General features: G+C 42.3%; 1 protein-coding gene across 1 annotated transcript in view; it reads right to left on the bottom strand.

Moving 5' to 3' along the window:
- Nucleotides 1–19,006, bottom strand: part of LOC126424746 (tetratricopeptide repeat protein 27) — a 141,309-nt gene that overhangs the window by 57,794 nt on the left and 64,509 nt on the right. The window contains exons 10-12 of the mRNA XM_050087466.1: nt 14,897–15,070; nt 8,527–8,679; nt 10–171 (exon numbers count right to left, since the gene is read on the bottom strand). Of these exons, the coding sequence (XP_049943423.1) occupies nt 10–171; nt 8,527–8,679; nt 14,897–15,070 (489 nt within the window). The remainder of the gene's footprint in view (nt 1–9; nt 172–8,526; nt 8,680–14,896; nt 15,071–19,006) is intronic.

Below are 19,006 nucleotides of genomic sequence, written 5' to 3'. Positions count from 1 at the left end.
TATACTTACGTCTTCAAACTCTGCGCAGTCAGTGCTCACAATCATGAGATTGTCCCACACTTTCCAGTTCTCAAAATTACATTTGAGAGCTTCTTTCAGTGCCTTCCAGGCGCGAGCCTTTTGACCCAGTTTTACGTAGGCCTTCGCCAGATTGTTCCAAGCCTCGAAGTTCTGGAGGGAAAAAATGTAGCATTATCTTAAGTAAGATTTCACGTGAATGGTAGAAACACTGAAACAAATATCATTTCTGGTGAACCAACACTACAACTACTGTTGCACAATTTATTGAGAGTAAAGTACAGATAAAAATGAAAAGGTAATTAATATGGCTATCAAGTAAATCAGAAGAAATTCTGCAGTGGTGAATGAAAAGTTAAAGTCTGTAGCACGAGCTTAGGACCGGGTATCGATTCCTTCACTTTGGCACTAGAAGGGGGTGGGCAGTGAGCGTGGTGGCCTGGGCACTTTTTACACCCAGGAATGATCTTCCGGTACTCATTTCATGACAGGATGAGTGGACCTGGGACCATCCTGGAGGGGGAGGGGGGGGGGTGACTGTAAAGAGGAAAAATACCCATTCCTAGCAGACATTGAACCAAGGACCTCCAAGACCATAGTTTACTGCTCTACCTGCTAGACCACCGGGCCACCAGCGATGCATTAAAATACATAAAAGAAATTTTGTATATCATACTGCCCCTTTGCTTGGTGGAGAGGGGCAAGTCAGAGACATACAGTTGTATAAACTTTATAAAGGCAAGAAAGTGAGTTAAGTTTTCATCAGTGTATGACATGAAAGAGTGCAGTGTGACTAACACAATAATACTCTGGATACTGTTATCTAGGAGAAACTTTTCAGGCATTTCAATACAACTTCACGTTTATTAATAAAATATGGGTGATCACAGTCCAAAAGGGAGATCATATATAATAATAATAATACCACACGGGGAGACAGATATTCATTAGTGCACAAGTTGGTAACGTTTTTTCACAAGTTTAATAAACACAACTCATACAGATAACAGAGACTTGTCATCAATAATACACACATCAAAAAAAGTTTTGCATCACCTCGGTTCCAAGAGTTCCGGAACTTGTACAGAAAATTGGAATAGACATCAACATTAACATCATTTCCGCCCTTTTTATTGCTCATGAAAACCATACACTGCATGTTGTACCACCATACAATGAGACCTTCAGAGGTAGTGGTCCAGATTGCTGTACATACCAGTACCTCTAATACCCAGTAGCAAGTCCTCTTGCATTAATGCATGCCTGTATTCATCGTGATATACTACAACAAGTTCATCAAGGCACTGTTGGTCCAGATTGCCCCACTCCTCAACGCGATTCAGCGTAGATCCCTCAGAGTGGTTGATGGGTCACATCATCCATAAACAGCCCTTTCCAATCAACCCCACACATGTTCGATATGGTTCATGTCTGGAGAACATGCCGGCCACTCTAGTCGAGCAATGTCATTATCCTGAATCAAGTCATTCACGAGATGTGCACGATGGGGGTGTGAATTGTTGTCCATGAAGACAAATTCCTCGCCAATATGTTGTCGATATGGTGGCACTATTGGTCGGAGGATGGCATTCACATACCGTACAGCCATTACAGTACCTTCTGTGACAACCAGCGGTGTATGTCAGCCCCACATAATGCCACCGCAAAACAGCAGGGGACCTCCACCTTGCTGCACTCGCTGGACAGTGTGTCTAAGGCATTCAGCCTGACCGAGCTGCCTCCAAATACGTCTCTGACGATTGTCTGGTTGGAGGCATATGCGACACCCATAGTTGAAGAGAACGTGATGCCAGTTCTCAATTGTCCGTTCGGCATGTTGTTGAGCCCATCTGCAGCGCACTGCACAGTGCCGTGGTTGCAAATATGGATCTTGCCATGGATGTAGGAAGTGAAGTTGCGCATCATGCAGCCTATTGTGCACATTTTGAGTCATGACACGACATCTTGTGGCTGCATGAAAAGAATTATTCAACACGGTGGTGTTGCTGTCAGGGTTCCTCCGAGCCATAATCTGTAGGTAGTGGTCACCCACTGCAGTAGTAGCCCTTGGGCAGCATGAGCAAGGCATGTCATCGACAGTTCTTGTCTCTCTGTATCTCCTCTGTACCCGAACAACACGCTTTGGTTCACTCTGAGACGCGTGGACACTTCCCTTGTTGGTAGCCCATCCCGGCACAAAGTAACAATGAGGACACGATCAAACCGCGGTATTGACCATCTAGGCATGGTTGAACTACAGACAACACGAGCTGTGTACCTCCTTCCTGGTGGAATGGCTGGAACTGATCGGCTGTCGGACGCCCTCTGTCTAATAGGCGCTGCTCATGCATGGTTTGGGCAGGTTTAGTGACATCTCTGAATAGTCAAAGGGACTTTGTCTGTGGTCAATATTGACAGTCAATGTCCATCTTCAGGAGTTCTGGGAACCGGGGTGATGCTAAACTTTTTTTGGTGTGTGTATATTTAAAACGGTTTGCCAATGCTTGGGTAACCATTTGATTCTGTGACTGCAGAAATCACATGGTTTTCAGATAAGGAGCTCATCGAGCCAACTTCAGAGCACATTTTCATGCAGGAAGTTCTCTGAAAGTTGTTTAATAGACAGCAGAAAAAATGAAAATCTGAGGGCTTAAGATCAGGTGAATAAGGTTGGTACAGAATGGCTTCCCAACTCAACTCCTGTGTAGTGTGTTTTGTCAGTCTAACAGGATGCGGGTGGCCACTATTACGTACTAGCATTACTTCGCACAGTCTTCCTGGTTCTTGTTCTTGGGCTGCATCTACAAGACATCTCAGATGTTGACAATAACTCTCAGCAGCTGTGATGGTCACACCTTGGAAGCAGTTCACAGTACACCACACCATCGCTGTTCCACCAGATTCATAACATCTTTTATGGATGCACGCTAGTCTCTGTATGGGGAGTTGCTGCTTTGTTTGGGCTCAAGCATTCCTTCATTTTCCTTGTTGTTGTTTGTTGTTGTGGTCTTCAGTCCTGAGACTGGTTTGATGCAGCTCTCCATGCTACTCTATCCTGTGCAAGCTTTTTCATCTCCCAGTACCTACTGCAACCTACATCCTTCTGAATCTGCTTAGTGTATTCATCTCTTGGTCTCCCTCTACGATTTTTACCCTTCACGCTGCCCTCCAATACTAAATTGGTGATCCCTTGATGCCTCAGAACATGTCCTACAAACCGATCCCTTCTTCTGGTCAAGTTGTGCCACAAACTTCTCTTCTCCCCAATCCTATTCAATACTTCCTCATTAGTTATGTGATCTACCCATCTAATCTTCAGCATTCTTCTGTAGCACCACATTTCAAAAGCTTCTATTCTCTTCTTGTCCAAACTATTTATCGTCCATGTTTCACTTCCATACATGGCTACACTCCATACGAATACTTTCAGAAATGGCATCCTGACACTTAAATCTATACTGGATGTTAACAAATTTCTCTTCTTCAGAAACGCTTTCCTTGCCATTGCCAGTCTACATTTTATATCCTCTCTACTTCGACCATCATCAGTTATTTTGCTCCCCAAATAGCAAAACTCCTTTACTACTTCAAGCGTCTCATTTCCTAATCTAATTCCCTCAGCATCACCCGACTTAATTAGACTACATTCCATTATCCTTGTTTTGTTTTTGCTGATGTTCATCTTATATCCTCCTTTCAAGACACTGTCCATTCCATTCAACTGCTCTTCCAAGTCCTTTGCTGTCTCTGACAGAATTACAATGTCATCGGCGAACCTCAAAGTTTTTATTTCTTCTCCATGAATTTTAATACCTACTCCGAATTTTTCTTTTGTTTCCTTTACTGCTTGCTCAATATACAGATTGAACAACATCGGGGAGAGGCTACAACCCTGTCTTACTCCCTTCCCAACCACTGCTTCCCTTTCATGTCCCTCGACTCTTATAACTGCCATCTGGTTTCTGTACAAATTGTAAATAGCCTTTCGCTCCCTGTATTTTACCCCTGCCACCTTTAGAATTTTAAAGAGAGTATTCCAGTCAACATTGTCAAAAGCTTTCTCTAAGTCTACAAATGCTAGAAACGTAGGTTTGCCTTTCCTTAATCTTTCTTCTAAGATAAGTCGTAAGGTCAGTATTGCCTCACGTGTTCCAATATTTCTACGGAATCCAAACTGATCTTCCCCGAGGTTGGCTTCTACTAGTTTTTCCATTCGTCTGTAAAGAATTCGTGTTAGTATTTTGCAGCTGTGACTTATTAAGCTGATAGTTCGGTAATTTTCACATCTGTCAACACCTGCTTTCTTTGGGATTGGAATTATTATATTCTTCTTGAAGTCTGAGGGTATTTCCCCTGTTTCATACATCTTGCTCACCAGATGGTAGAGTTTTGTCAGGACTGGCTCTCCCACGGCCGTCAATAGTTCCAATGGAATATTGTCTACTCCGGGGGCTTTGTTTCGACTCAGGTCTTTCAGTGCTCTGTCAAACTCTTCACGCAGTATCATATCTCCCATTTCATCTTCATCTACATCATCTTCCATTTCCATAATATTGTCCTCAAGTACATCGCCCTTGTGTAGACCCTCTATATACTCCTTCCACCTTTCTGCTTTCCCTTCTTTGCTTAGAACTGGGTTTCCATCTGAGCTCTTGATATTCATACAAGCCGTTCTCTTATCTCCAAAGGTCTCTTTAATTTTCCTGTAGGCGGTATCTATCTTACCCCTAGTGAGATAGGCCTCTACATCCTTACATTTGTCCTCTAGCCATCCCTGCTTAGCCATTTTGCACTTCCTGTCGATCTCATTTTTGAGACGTTTGTATTCCTTTTTGCCTGTTTCACTTACTGCATTTTTATATTTTCTCCTTTCATCAATTAAATTCAATATTTCTTCTGTTACCCAAGGATTTCTACTAGCCCTTGTCTTTTTACCTACTTGATCCTCTGCTGCCTTCACTACTTCATCCCTCAAAGCTACCCATTCTTCTTCTACTGTATTTATTTCCCCCATTCCTGTCAATTGCTCCCTTATGCTCTCCCTGAATCTCTGTACAACCTCTGGTTCTTTTAGTTTATCCAGGTCCCATCTCCTTAAATTCCCACCTTTTTGCAATTTCTTCAGTTTTAATCTACAGGTCATAACCAATAGATTGTGGTCAGAGTCCACATCTGCCCCTGGAAATGTCTTACAATTTAAAACCTGGTTCCTAAATCTCTGTCTTACCATTATATAATCTATCTGATACCTTTTAGTATCTCCAGGGTTCTTCCATGTATACAACCTTCTTTCATGATTCTTAAACCAAGTGTTAGTTATGATTATGTTGTGCTCTGTGCAAAATTCGACCAGGCGGCTTCCTCTTTCATTTCTGTCCCCCAATCCATATTCACCTACTATGTTTCCTTTTCTCCCTTTTCCTACACTCGAATTCCAGTCACCCATGACTATTAAATTTTCGTCTCCCTTCACAATCTGAATAATTTCTTTTATTTCATCATACATTTCTTCAATTTCTTCGTCATCTGCAGAGCTAGTTGGCATATAAACTTGTACTACTGTAGTAGGCGTGGGCTTCGTATCTATCTTGGCCACAATAATGCGTTCACTATGCTGTTTGTAGTAGCTTACCCGCATTCCTATTTTCCTATTCATTATTAAACCTACTCCTGCATTACCCCTATTTGATTTTGTGTTTATAACCCTGTAGTCACCTGACCAGAAGTCTTGTTCCTCCTGCCACCGAACTTCACTAATTCCCACTATATCTAACTTCAACCTATCCATTTCCCTTTTTAAATTTTCTAACCTACCTGCCCGATTAAGGGATCTGACATTCCACGCTCCGATCCGTAGAACGCCAGTTTTCTTTCTCCTGATAACGACATCCTCTTGAGTAGTCCCCGCCCGGAGATCCGAATGGGGGACTATTTTACCTCCGGAATATTTTACCCAAGAGGACGCCATCATCATGTAATCATACAGTAAAGCTGCATGCCCTCGGGAAAAATTACGGCTGTAGTTTCCCCTTGCTTTCAGCCGTTCGCAGTACCAGCACAGCAAGGCCGTTTTGGTTATTGTTACAAGGCCAGATCAGTCAATCATCCAGACTGTTGCCCTTGCAACTACTGAAAAGGCTGCTGCCCCTCTTCAGGAACCACACGTTTGTCTGGCCTCTCAACAGATACCCCTCCGTTGTGGTTGCACCTACGGTACGGCTATCTGTATCGCTGAGGCACGCAAGCCTCCCCACCAACGGCAAGGTCCATGGTTCATGGGGGGGGGGTCATTTTCCTTATGCTAGCATAAAGACACTATTTCTTGTCACCAGTAACAATATAGGACAAAATGATCTGTGTTGCTCATGAACCAGCTGATGACGAGCAAGGAGAGATGTGCATATGGCCATCTACATATTTTTGTAATTTTGGGTCTGAGCATGCGTTACCCATACACTTGATTTTTTATCACACCCTGAAAATCTGCTTGGATGTGGAGAGTTACCAATGTTAAAACAATCCTCCTTAAAACAAGACAATCATTTTCTTGTTGTGCTCTGTCCAATGGCATTATCCCCACACACGGTGCAAATTTTTCTGGCTGACTCCATTGCTGTCACCCCTCCAATGAACTCAAATAGAAGAATATGTCAGAAATGTCCTGATTTCTCCACTTGGCACTCCTTTTTCTGTATCCAAAGGTCCACTCAATACTCCAAATGACAATCCTACCTCCACTGCCACTTGGAAGAGTTGCGAGGAAGGATAATTAATGCGGCTGCTGATATTGACCATGATGAGGTGAGAAAGGTCTGAAAAGCAATGTCTGATTTCAGCTCTGAATAAAAACTGATTATGAGAAAGAGACAGTATTGGATATTATTCGAGGAGGTTCTCAATAAGTTACTAGACAGCAAAAAGAACTCTTATTTCTGTTGCAGCCAACATGTTGGAAAAGTTCAAGAAATTAGGCTGTTTGATGAGTCTTAAGATTCACATTTTCAACAGCCACTTTTATTTTTTCCTGGTTGGTTGGTTGGGGGGAGGGGACCAAACGTCGAGGTCATCGGTCCCATCTTATTAGGGAAGGATGGGGAAGGAAGTTGGCTGTGCCCTTTCAGAGGAACCATCCCAGAATTCCTCAAGAGATTTAGGGAAATCACGCAAAACCTAAATCAGGATGGCTGGTCGTGGATTTGAGCCGTGGTCCTCCTAAATGCAAGTCCAGTGTGCTAACCCAACTATGTGAGTGAAGACCAAGGTGATTGCTTTCATATACACATGTAGCTTATATAAACTGCGCAATACATGTTTCATTATAATAGCCCTAATGAACTGTATCTCACATAATAATCTCAGGACTATGTATTCTGCTTAGGCTCACTCAAAGTTGAAACCTGGGATAGAATTCTGGTGAATCTGTGGAGGAAGCAAGAAATCTTTCAGACTGTAGGAAAAAAACAAGGAGACAAAAGAACATCATGCAGGTGACTACTCACAGAAAAAAAATGTCTACCCCTTCCCTGCAAACAGATATTACAAAATGTAATTACTGTAAAAGAAAAACTGAACAGTAGTGATCGTCATATCTCACACTGTCAATCTGAGTACAGTTTCTATACAAGATAGATGGATGATGTGTATGTTCAGCAGGCAAATACAGCACTATTCCAAAAAAGGCATACTTCATCCTAGAATCAAACTGTGTAATGCCGTTACTCAGATACATACAAATAATAGCAGATAAGGTTAAATACAAATTATCAGTAAAACATTACTTGTTTGAGAACCGCTTCTGCTCTGTGACAGAGTATCCAGAAAAATAATACTGTGCCATCCTTTGATACTATAAAATATGTCCTCAGCAGTACATTATTACATGTCATATTATTTCTAGCTGAATAATAATTGTGTTTTAGTGTACGAAATGTTAGTAGTATTACACAATACACGACCACATATGCACAACTATGAAACAAACAAATGTCCACATCGAAAAAATTAAATTACTTTTCATTCCAATTCTGTGTTTTGCTACCTTTCTACTTTGTAGTTAAGTCGCCCTATGAGAAAAGTTTGGGACAGAATGTAACTGTGGTAAGATGTGGATTCAGTGTTCAAAACACAACGAGATTAAGCTGTTACTTAACAAAACGCGTGTGTGTGTGTGTGTGTGTGTGTGTGTGTGTGTGTGTGTGTGTGTGTGTGCGTGAGAGAGAGAGAGAGAGAGAGAGAGAGAGAGAGAGAGAGAGAGAGAGAGAGAGAGAGAGAGATTGCACACGCTCATGGGTTTCACTGAAGCAGCTGTTGGCCTAAGAACCTGAAACAGATGCATCATGAAGCACTTACCAAAGCCCCAGGACTAAACAATTCTCACTCACTTCATTATCTAGCTACAGCACACAACAGTACCACTTCAGTACTAAATGGAGATAAGCTTCAATTTGGGTGTGATGTGGCACTCTGGGTTTTATGTACACAGGTACATGACACTGCCATAATAACTACCTCATTATCGAGGGCACAGTAGCGGCGGTAAGCAGTAGCACACATGTCCCACTGGCTTTCCTCGAGGCAGGCAAAACCGAGTCTGGACCACAGACCTGCCTGCAAGCTGTTGATTTCGAGGGACTTTGAGAGATGTTGAATGGCCTTGTCATACTGAAACATAAAACACACAATTTCATTGCAATACCTGCAGTTGAACATCTTTTTTGTTGTAAGTAGTAGCATGCCAAGGAAGATTGGTGCAATAAAGTTAAGTACACGAGAGTGTCTGGCAATGATGCACACGTTCAACAATAAAATCTTAAGTATAAAGAGGAGAATGGTGTACATGATGCATGATGAATATCTGTCTTGAAACTTTCTGGTATTTTAGAACTGTTTGCCGTGCCTCGATCCCAGAACCTCACCCGTCATAAGCGGCTCTTTGGCAGCTGAGCAATCTCGACACGACCCACGACCCGTCCTCGCAGCTTCAATTTGGCCGGCAGATCCCTTCTGCTTCTCAACCTACAATGGAAGTCTTCAACATATCTTTCCGAATTAGCTTTCCCGAAAGAAAGGAAGGTCCAGCAAGGTATAAAGAAAAACTTTGGAAGCTATCAAGATACTGGTCGAACTGAAGCTGTAAGGTCGGGTTGAGAGTTGTTCCCAGGTAGCGTAGTCGGTAACTTGCATCAGTTAATTGTATATTCGTAGACCGTAATAGTGTTCCCCTGCTATGATATGGAAAAAGTCAATTTTACAATTATAGACATCTCCACAGTGGAAAATATGAAAACAAGCTGACATTCTTAAGGTGTGTTTTCTTTTTTCTCTCACCTTGTAGGTTGTGTGTGAACAAAAACTTTCCTGGACCAACAAAAACTTTTAAACTGTCACAAAGTTTCAAAATAGTACATACATTGCTGCAGAGTGCAAGTTCCATTCTAGCATAGACTACTGGAAGATGCTGTTTTATTTTACAACTAAATACCTTATAACACTACATTAGGTGAATTTGAACATCAATCGTGTCAGAAACTGGGTTTTGCATTCCTAGTTTGTACTTTTTACTGTTAGACCATTAAGAAAGGTAGAAGCCATTTCCCCCTCCCAACATCAGCCTTCCCATGAAAAAATTATCCTTGAAAGAATCATCTGATCCAGAGGAACAATGATAATCAGAATGAGACTAGGTTGCAGCATGAAAGCCCAAAGTAAAACCATTCCAAAAAGCCGGCTTGTTTTTGTTACGGTGTAGAACAATGTTAGCATACAACTAGCCTTCATGCAAATCCTGAATTGCCAATTACACTTCCTTTAATATCTGCTACTACATGTACACTCAGTTTGCAGGTTGATGAGGCACGAGATCAGTATGTGGCACACCACCATCTGAGATTACAAACAGTGGAAGGAACAAAGCTGTATCTTGAATAAAATAACTTTGTGACTAACAGACTGCAGCATCGAGGACAACGTTGCCAATGCACAGCCAGCCACATTGTACATGGCTCTGCTCGTAACTGCAAACAGGTAAAACAGCATGCGGCACTCGAGAAAGAGCTACAATAGGCCACCCCTACCACTCGATGCAAAATGTCATTCACAATGTTGTTTCAATCCAAGTATAACTACTTACCATGTAGTTGAGGTGTTTAGCACTCAACTGGCATAGTGTTTTCACTTTTTTTGCATGTTCCATATATCATGTTCACAGTAACTCATCATGATGTGGACTTTGTCAGTAGGCTTATGAATAAGATAAAATTTATCTGTGAAAACATGGCTACATGTTTGTCACTTAGATAACTGATTAATCTACAGATTGCCTCTATAGTATCGCTGTCTTTGATGCAGGAAGACCTGGGTTCGATACCCGGTACCACTTTGTCTGTCTGAGGTAGGGAGGTCTGGAATGGGGTCCACTCAACCTCGTGAGACCAAATGAAAAGTTGATAATTAATTGAAACCCTCAGTTGCCGACAGGTGTTGTTGATGTGCCCCCCTACCAGTTGCACTATTCACCTGTGTCCTCCGTGGCTCAGATGGATAGAGTGTCTGTCATGTAAGCAGGAGATCCCGGGTTCGAGTCCTAGTCGGGGCACACATTTTCAGCTGTCCACATTGAGGTAAATCAACGACACCTGTCGGCAGCTGAGGGTTTCGATTAATTACCATTTATTCTAGAGAAGCTGCACGGTCGTCAATGGTATCTGTTCTTTCGGGAACAGTTACTATCTTCATACATAAACGAAAAGCTGCTCGGATAAAAATGCTGCAGTAGCTTCCGAATTCATCTACTCGCAATAACAGCAGGAAACAGCAAACGTGAATTGTAGCTTATTGCACCCCAGACCATAAGACCTAGGGTAGAGCCACTGTGTCTTGGATGAATGTGCTCTACGAGACAATGTTCACCGGCATACGTCATATGTGCAAACAACCATCACTCGTGTGCAGGCAGAATCTGCTTTCATCGCCGAACACCACGGCATTTTCAGACTCGCTAAGTTGGCTGTAGGAGACACGAGTGTGTCCCAGTAGCATGGTTGCCTGCTGGCTTCACACATCTGGACCACACTGAGCCTTCTGGCTGCTAGTAGTCCCTTTTAAGGGGCCACACAGGTAACTATGCCACTACACTGTCTGTTGGTGGATGACATTGTAATCATTACCAGTCCACTTACTACTCCCCAGGTGGATATGTCACCATTGGATCAAAATCGGTGTACTATTCCCCCACCCCCTCCAGCAGTGTATTTTTATGGTTGTACATTTCACTTCTTCCTGTGCAAGACTGAGCAGTATATATATACATCTAATTGGGTACTATTTTTGTTCCTAGTGTCATATTCAGGACCACTACCATTACTTTGAATAGTGCCAGAGTCTTCTCTAAAATCATATAATGGTAAGTCCAGATTGGAATATCAACAGTTATGAAAAGATAGATTGTAACTCACCATAAAGACATTGAGTTGCACACAGGCACAACAAAAAGACTGTTACACAATGAGCTTTTGGCCAAAGCCTTCTTCAGAAAAAAAAGGAAAAAACACACACACACACACACACACACACACACACACACACACACGACTGCTATCTGCCCAGACGCAACTGCTATGTTGAACAAAAGCAGCAATTTGGAAAGAGACAGGAAAGGGGGAGGGATAGCTGGTTGCGAGTGGAGGGAAAGAAGACTGCTGCCTGGCAGAGCATGCAGGGACTATACCTGGATCAGAATAACAAAGTGATTGACGTCTAGCTGATCACAGGGCTGTTACCACAGACCAGCCAATCGTTGTCACAGGGCTGTTACCACAGCAACAGCCAGTCGTTGTCAAATCTCTCTGTTACTGCAGGTAGCGGCTATAGCTAGCCCCAGATGATGCCTGTGGCCGCTAACGTAAACAGTTGCGGTCTGTATTGTTATCTGCTTTGTTTCTCTGTGGCAAGTTTATTTTGTGCAACAGAATGTCTGAAGCCTGTATTGGAAGTGTGCAAAAAAGTGTGGACGCCAAATGGAAAGTTCAGCGATCTGCTCAGTTTTGCGTGGACAGAAATTGAGTTTGTGTGCTCGGTGCACGAATATTTGGAGGAGGAGAGATACAATGGTGCAACTCAACTGCCTGTAATGATGGTAGCCAAAAGAACTGCAGTTGCTTTGAAGATTCATTATATATTGTCATTAAAATTTGTACGAAGAAATACTGTGCAGAAGGGGAAGAACATGGTTCACCCAAACTGCGAACACCTGGTAAAAATATGACAGAATCACAATTAACAAACTTGGACTCTTCTCGACAAGATGCTCTTTGTCACAATAAGATGCTGCTCGTCACCACATATAAGGATATTACGAGACAAAAGAACATCCGACAACAAAAAAGCTGTTCGTTACTTTTCGTGAGGCAAAGTTATTCAGTGTCAGCAGAACAACTTTCTTAATGGTTGTCAGGGCCCTCGGTTTTCGGTGCAAAAAATTTAATGGACGCAAAATTATAATGGAGAGAGAGGTGACAGCACAGAGTGTCATTGCCGATTTTTAATAAATGTTGAAGTGCCATTTGAAGACATTTTGTGGTTTGTCAAAACATGGATTCATGCCAGCCATTCTGTCAGAAAGATTGGACAGATGACAGCAAATGTGGAAGTGGATGTGTCGACAGAAGTGCCGACACAGTGTGGTTTGAGGAGACCGAAATGCACGCTATAAGCTCACGCAGGATGGCGTGAGGTCTGAAACAGGATACGTAATGAATGCTATAAAGAAAAGTACATAGCTTCAGGAATACTTAACTTCAATCCATCATTTGTATACATCGTTCTTGATGAGACATGCTTCATACGATAACTATCAATTGCTATGGCGCCTTGCTAGGTCGTAGCCATTGACTTAGCTGAAGGCTATTCTAACTATCTTCTCTGCAAATAAACGAGGCTTCGTCCGTTGCATCGCTAGCTACATATATATAACAATATATAACAACATATATATAACAATATATAACTGGGGCGAGTGCTAGTAAGTCTCTCGAGACCTGCCGTGTGGTGGCGCTCGGTCTGCGATCACTGACAGTGGCGACACGCGGGTCCGGCGTATACTAATGGACCGCGGCCGATTTAAAGCTACCACCTAGCAAGTGTGGTGTCTGGCGGTGACACCACAGAAGTTCTGCTGTTCTGGTGAGAAAGAGCCCAACTGTCTCCTTGTTTACAAATTGAGGAAAACATGACTACCACAAGGAGATGAATCACAATAGTTTTCTTAAATGGTTCAAGGGGCACCTACTGCAAAAATTAAACTGGCCATCTGCCATTGTAATGGACAATGCCCCATACCATTTAATTATTAAAAATAAAGCTTCAACGATGACAACGGATGAGATTGACATTGTTGAAACCTCAGAACATTAAAATTCAGGACAATTTATGTAAGGCGGAACTTATGGACATAGCATGTACACTGTGGACGAGGTAGCTAATGAATGTGGCCACAGGGTTCTTAGGCTTCCACCATACCACTGCCATTTCAACAACATTGAAATGATTTGGGAGCAGATTAAACATAGCATGGCAACAAATAACAAAAGCTACACAGTAGCAGATATTCAAAGACTGTTAGCGAAAGCAGTGGCACAAATAATGCCAGGGAAGTGGAATAATGTTGTATGCCACACAGAAATGGTTGTTATGGAAGCAAGGAAGAGCAAAGTTAGCTTAGAACGTAATGTTGAAAATACAATTATATCGTAAGGCGATTCCAGAGACTTGTCCATGGACCAGAACTCAGATAATGACAGTGTCAAGGAAGAAAGTGACCCGGAACTAAATGGCACATAGCCTTATCTTAATTCGTCTTTATTTTTGTGTTGTGTCATATTTTTGACTAAACTCTGTTTACTGCAGTTGTATAATAAATCTCACTTCATTATTAAGGAATGCTCCTCTGCACAGATATGCCACTCTGCATGCATACTACAGTAATTGGCAAGTACTCAAGCCGTCGATTCAGATCCATTTTAACACCCCTTTTGAATTGAATCTGACAACTGAAAATGATTAATTTTGATTACTGTAAAAGACAGTGCACTTCCTGTTGATTCTGTTGTGATATACATATAATTGGAATGCAGTATTACTTTATACACAGGAGTGTGTTTGTTAAGCCACAAGGATATTATGATCCTGTAAAACGAACTCAGTAATGCACATCAAAAGGCGGCATGAGAAGGCAGTAAGGAACCTTACACCTGTTGCTGCGATATCCATACTGCGCGCGCACATGTCGGCGAACCAACAACATCGCCAAATTCCAGGTTCAACTGTGGTTTCACTGTCAATCACTTTGTTACTTTGATCCGGGTATAGAAGGCCGCAGGGCAAGGCTGCAAGTTGGAGCATTGGGAGGGGGAGGGGGAAGGAGAGAGGGAGGTGGAGTGGGAGGGAGGGGGAGCGGGAGGAGGGAGGGGGACAGAGGAGGAGGGGGGCCAAAAAGAAGAGGAGCAGAGAGGGGAAAAGGCTGATGGATGTGTTTTCAGGGAGCAGCATACAATGAGTGTCAGGGGATGTGAACTGGGAGGAGGTGATACGAAAGATGGGGCAAATACTGTTGAACTCTTGGCCACAGTTTGGCAGTGGCCATTCACACTAATATATAGTTGGTTGGTAGTCATACCAACATGAAAAGCTGTGCAACGACTGGAGCAGAGTTGGTATATGACACGGCTGCTTTCACACATGGTCCCACTTCTGATAGGGGTACGATAAGTTGCGGGCTAAGGTGCTCTAGAATAAATGTTCCTTTACAGTATTGCCACACTGATCTGTATCAGCTGGAAAGATGAAGGCGATAAATAGTTTTTGGTGAAAGGCTGTGCCCTACCTGCTTGCGGTTGAAGTAGAACAGCCCCCAGTGGCGTTGGGCACGCGCGCTGCGCCGTCCTGACAGCTCCCAGGCCCTCTCGTAGTACACCGGGTCATCTGTCGAGTCCCCGAGCAGGCACCACAGCTTCACCGTCTCCTTCTTCTGCAGCTCGTGCCTCACTATCTCGGCAGCCTGTAAAATGAAAGTCCCAAAATGTAGTGTCAGAGGAAAAGACCAATTGCTATTACAACACATCCAGTACCAAAGTAAAAACACTGCTCGCCAATAAAAGTGTGACACCAAGAGGATTAGTAGACAACAGAATTTTACTTATTGAGTGTATATAGAGTACAATCGGGTTTACAGGGTGCAAAATTTAGTACAAAGAGCTGCCACCTCTTGCACGAATAGCAATTCTCAATTCAAACTGGCGTCGAGTTGAACTGAGATCAGATGACAGACACCGATACATCATTCCAGGAGTTCACCAATCTAAGTGACTGGCAAGTGGCGGCTTGCCAGTCTCTCAGTAACTCGTGCCTAGACATCAGTAAGCCTCAATATGTCAAGATGTGAGATACAGGTGTACTGAGGAATGATGTACATTTGTTCTCTGTTCAGCTTTCATCATTGCATTACCACAGTGCCCTGTGGGGCTGGGAGTCAAGAATTCCCACCCGTCTCTTTGCTTTCTTTCCTCATTCTCTATTTCATATAGAAAGTGCCATTAACATGTTGAAAAACTGAAAAGCGATGATTGTCAGAAACAAAGATTCAGCTGACAAAAAACTCAAAACAAGTTTTGATGAAATTAAAAGCAAAAGTGTGAACACTATAAGAACAAAAGGCCGATGAAACTACAGAAGAAGAAATAGGATCAATATGTAAGACGTCTGACAGAGCTTCGAAATATTTGCGATCAAACGAGGTAAAAAAATAGATAACATTCTTTTGGAATTTCTGAATTAATCAGTTGGAAATGGCAACCAAATAATTTTTCTAGTAAATGTGTACAATCTAATGTACACTTACGTTAACTGCTTGGCATCTGGATTCCTGTCAAGAATAAATACTCAGGGATGGAAGAGAACATCAGACATGCCAACTTTCAAAAGTGAAAAATCAGGAGAATTTTAGCGGTGTACTATTGTAATTATAACACATCCCTGATGATTAAAGTTGCAATAATTCAATACCTGTAACTACTCAATTACATTTGCATTATTATTTACATGTAAATACAAAATAATGGACATACCTGAGCATTCGGACTGTATAATTTATCATTCAACATGCTGAACAACGTGAATGATGAGCTCTGCAGGTTTCTTTGGATTCACACGTTCAAGTGAAGCACTCTTGAGAGAATTACAGTTCGAAATTACGATCCGAGGAAACAAATTAACGTATATTAGATTTCTGTTTTGACATTAGCACAGTTTTTGCATGAAGAAATCACTGTTAAATGATCACACATTTTCATTTCATAATGCAACCCATATTTGCATGGCATCTTATATCCATAAGACATCTTTCAAAAAATTTAAATCAATTTTATACAGGTTGTACATGTTAGGCTTAGCAAATAATCTGAATAGTTTATCAGTCTGAATTTGTCTGATTACGGTAGTTACTTATTCAGCACACCCGTAGCTGACTTAGCCTTCTTCAAAAACTCTGAACTAAATTTCTGCTCAAGGCACTTGGCTTTTTGAATTGGTTTTAAAATTAAAAATTTCTCCAAGGACGTTTCTTGAAAGTATGGACCTGAACTGAGTTTTGGTCTTTGTAACTGTGCTAAAAATTCTCCCACATTCCGCATTACTGTGTGGAATTGACAAAATAGCCAGCATCACCTTTACAAGTTTATCATATTGAAGAACCCCATCAGCCGATTTCATCTCACCTACCAACACCCACTGAACATCAATTCTCTCTGCTGCCACGTTGGTTTCTTCCAGCTGAAAGTTACAGAACTGAGTGTGGAGAATATCAACTTCTGTATCTAAGTGTTCACTTTTGCTAGTCAGAATATTAGGAAATCTATTTATGAAAAATCTAAGGCTGGAAAATGATGCTTTGCCAATTGTAGAAATATTTGCAACTTCTGCATGCATTAAAACTTCATCTTTGAGTGGAAATTTGTGTATCATGTAGTCACATGATAAGAAACATTTTCTTACAGACTTAAAAAATACAGACTTTTCCTCAGGCTTCAAAGTGGTCACCAAATCAAATGTAGAATTCCCTATCATCAGACAACAATCGTCCTTTTGATTTGCTGGAGTGCGATAATCTTCATCAATAAGAGAGCTGAAGGTTTTAATAATGAGTGGTCTCACAAATCTTGCCATCACATTCTTCAACAGTTCCCCCAAAATTAACTTCAATAAGTGGATATGTGGGGCACTTGACTGAAGAACCACATTTGGGCTCTCAAAGATAGGCATAAAACTTGAAAGGAAAAGGCATAAAGATGTATGTAAATTTGATGACATAAACATGAACAGTCATTCCTCTCATGATAAAGCTTAGTCCACAGTGTCAATGGTTTTCTGTAAAACTGATAATTGGGTTATTATTTTAAGTGAGGAGTGTGGTGAAATCTTCTCACAGTGCTTGGACTTGTGATATGAAGTAGACACATCAACATTTTGAGTGTGTTTTGGAATTTTATAATTCTTCAAAATTTCCACTTCAGAACCCTTACTTACAATTTCACTCTTGAACAAACTAACCAAAGGGTCCCACTGCTCCAAAATCCTATTTAACATCTTTTCAACGATAGCCATTATCTCGTGGAAATCGGGTTTTCTGCCAGATACCAGCGTCTTCCAAACACGATATTTCGATGTCATTACTTCACGTCTTCATCAGGTGTTCCCCGAGACTGGCTGCTTGCTGGACCAGGTTGCATATTTATGCCTGCCCGGTGCCTGGTGTTCTGTTTGCCGTTCCCTCGTCGGTCCGCGCCCACGAGTCGCACTATCCTGTCGCTCTAGGTGTTCCCTATTCCGCCCGCGCCCACTCTGGCCGCCTCCAACTGCGGTCGTGGCCTCCTGGTGTTGCCTTCTTGGTCCGTCCTGGTGTTGCCTTCTCAGTCCGCGCCCGTGAGTGGCGCTCCCCTGCCACTCTGGACGTTCCCTATTCCGTCCGCGCCCGCTCTGGCCGCCTCCATCTGCAGTGGTGGCCTCCTGGTGTTCCCTTTTCGGTCCGCGCCCGCGAGTGGTGCTCCCCTGCCGCTCTGGATGTTCCCTATTCCGTTCGCGCCCGCTCTGGCCGCCTCCAACTGCGGTCGTGGCCTCCTAGTGTTGCCTTCTCGGTCCGCACCCGCGAGTGGCGCTCCCTTGCCGCTACATCATGTAGGCACAAGTTTCAGAATTTTCCTCATTTCTGTGTCATGTAAAGTTTGAAACTTTACAAATTTTTCTTTCCTCTTTGCACTCCTTTCCAAATAATAAAATATGTCAATAATATTTTCGTCACCGTTCAAAGGCAAACATGCCGCACCCTTCTCAGCAGCAAGATTAATTAGGTGACAAGAACAGCCTACAGCGATTAAGTTAGCAATTTCTTGCTTCAAACATCCTGCCACACCCTTTTTTAGCCCTACCATTACAGGAGCATTATCAGCACCAAAAGCCAGATAATTTTTTGATGGAATACGGAATTCCCATAATGCTAAAAGTAGAAGATCAGCAATATTAGCTCCAGTGGCATCCCCTTTTAAATTAGGCACAGAGAGTAGGCAATTTTGAATTTCATGAAGGTGCAGGATTTTCAAATAATAACGAAAGTATTTAAACAGCTCTGAAAATCGGGAGATCGGTCTTCACGGTCGGGAAGAAGAAGGAAAAATCGGGAGGCTCCCGCTTAAATCGGGAGAGTTGGCACGTATGGAAAATTGAGGACCTGTAACATGACGATTAGTTTAGCTTCTAAAAAGGTAATGACACTAGAGAGACAGTTCTCACATTGTAACTGATAATGAACACAAGACTTACGAAAAACCAACACACCTGCATAGGATCTGTCAGTCCGGGAAAAACCAATGGGTATGAACTACAAGGAAAAACGGGTAATATACAACATGTACAATAACCAAAAGGAAACAATACAAATTGAAGC

The sequence above is a fragment of the Schistocerca serialis genome, chromosome 10 (assembly GCF_023864345.2).
Source record: "Schistocerca serialis cubense isolate TAMUIC-IGC-003099 chromosome 10, iqSchSeri2.2, whole genome shotgun sequence".
NCBI lineage: Eukaryota > Metazoa > Arthropoda > Insecta > Orthoptera > Acrididae > Schistocerca > Schistocerca serialis.
Note: the sequence above shows the minus strand (reverse complement) of the source record. Positions and strands in the feature narration are given on the sequence as shown.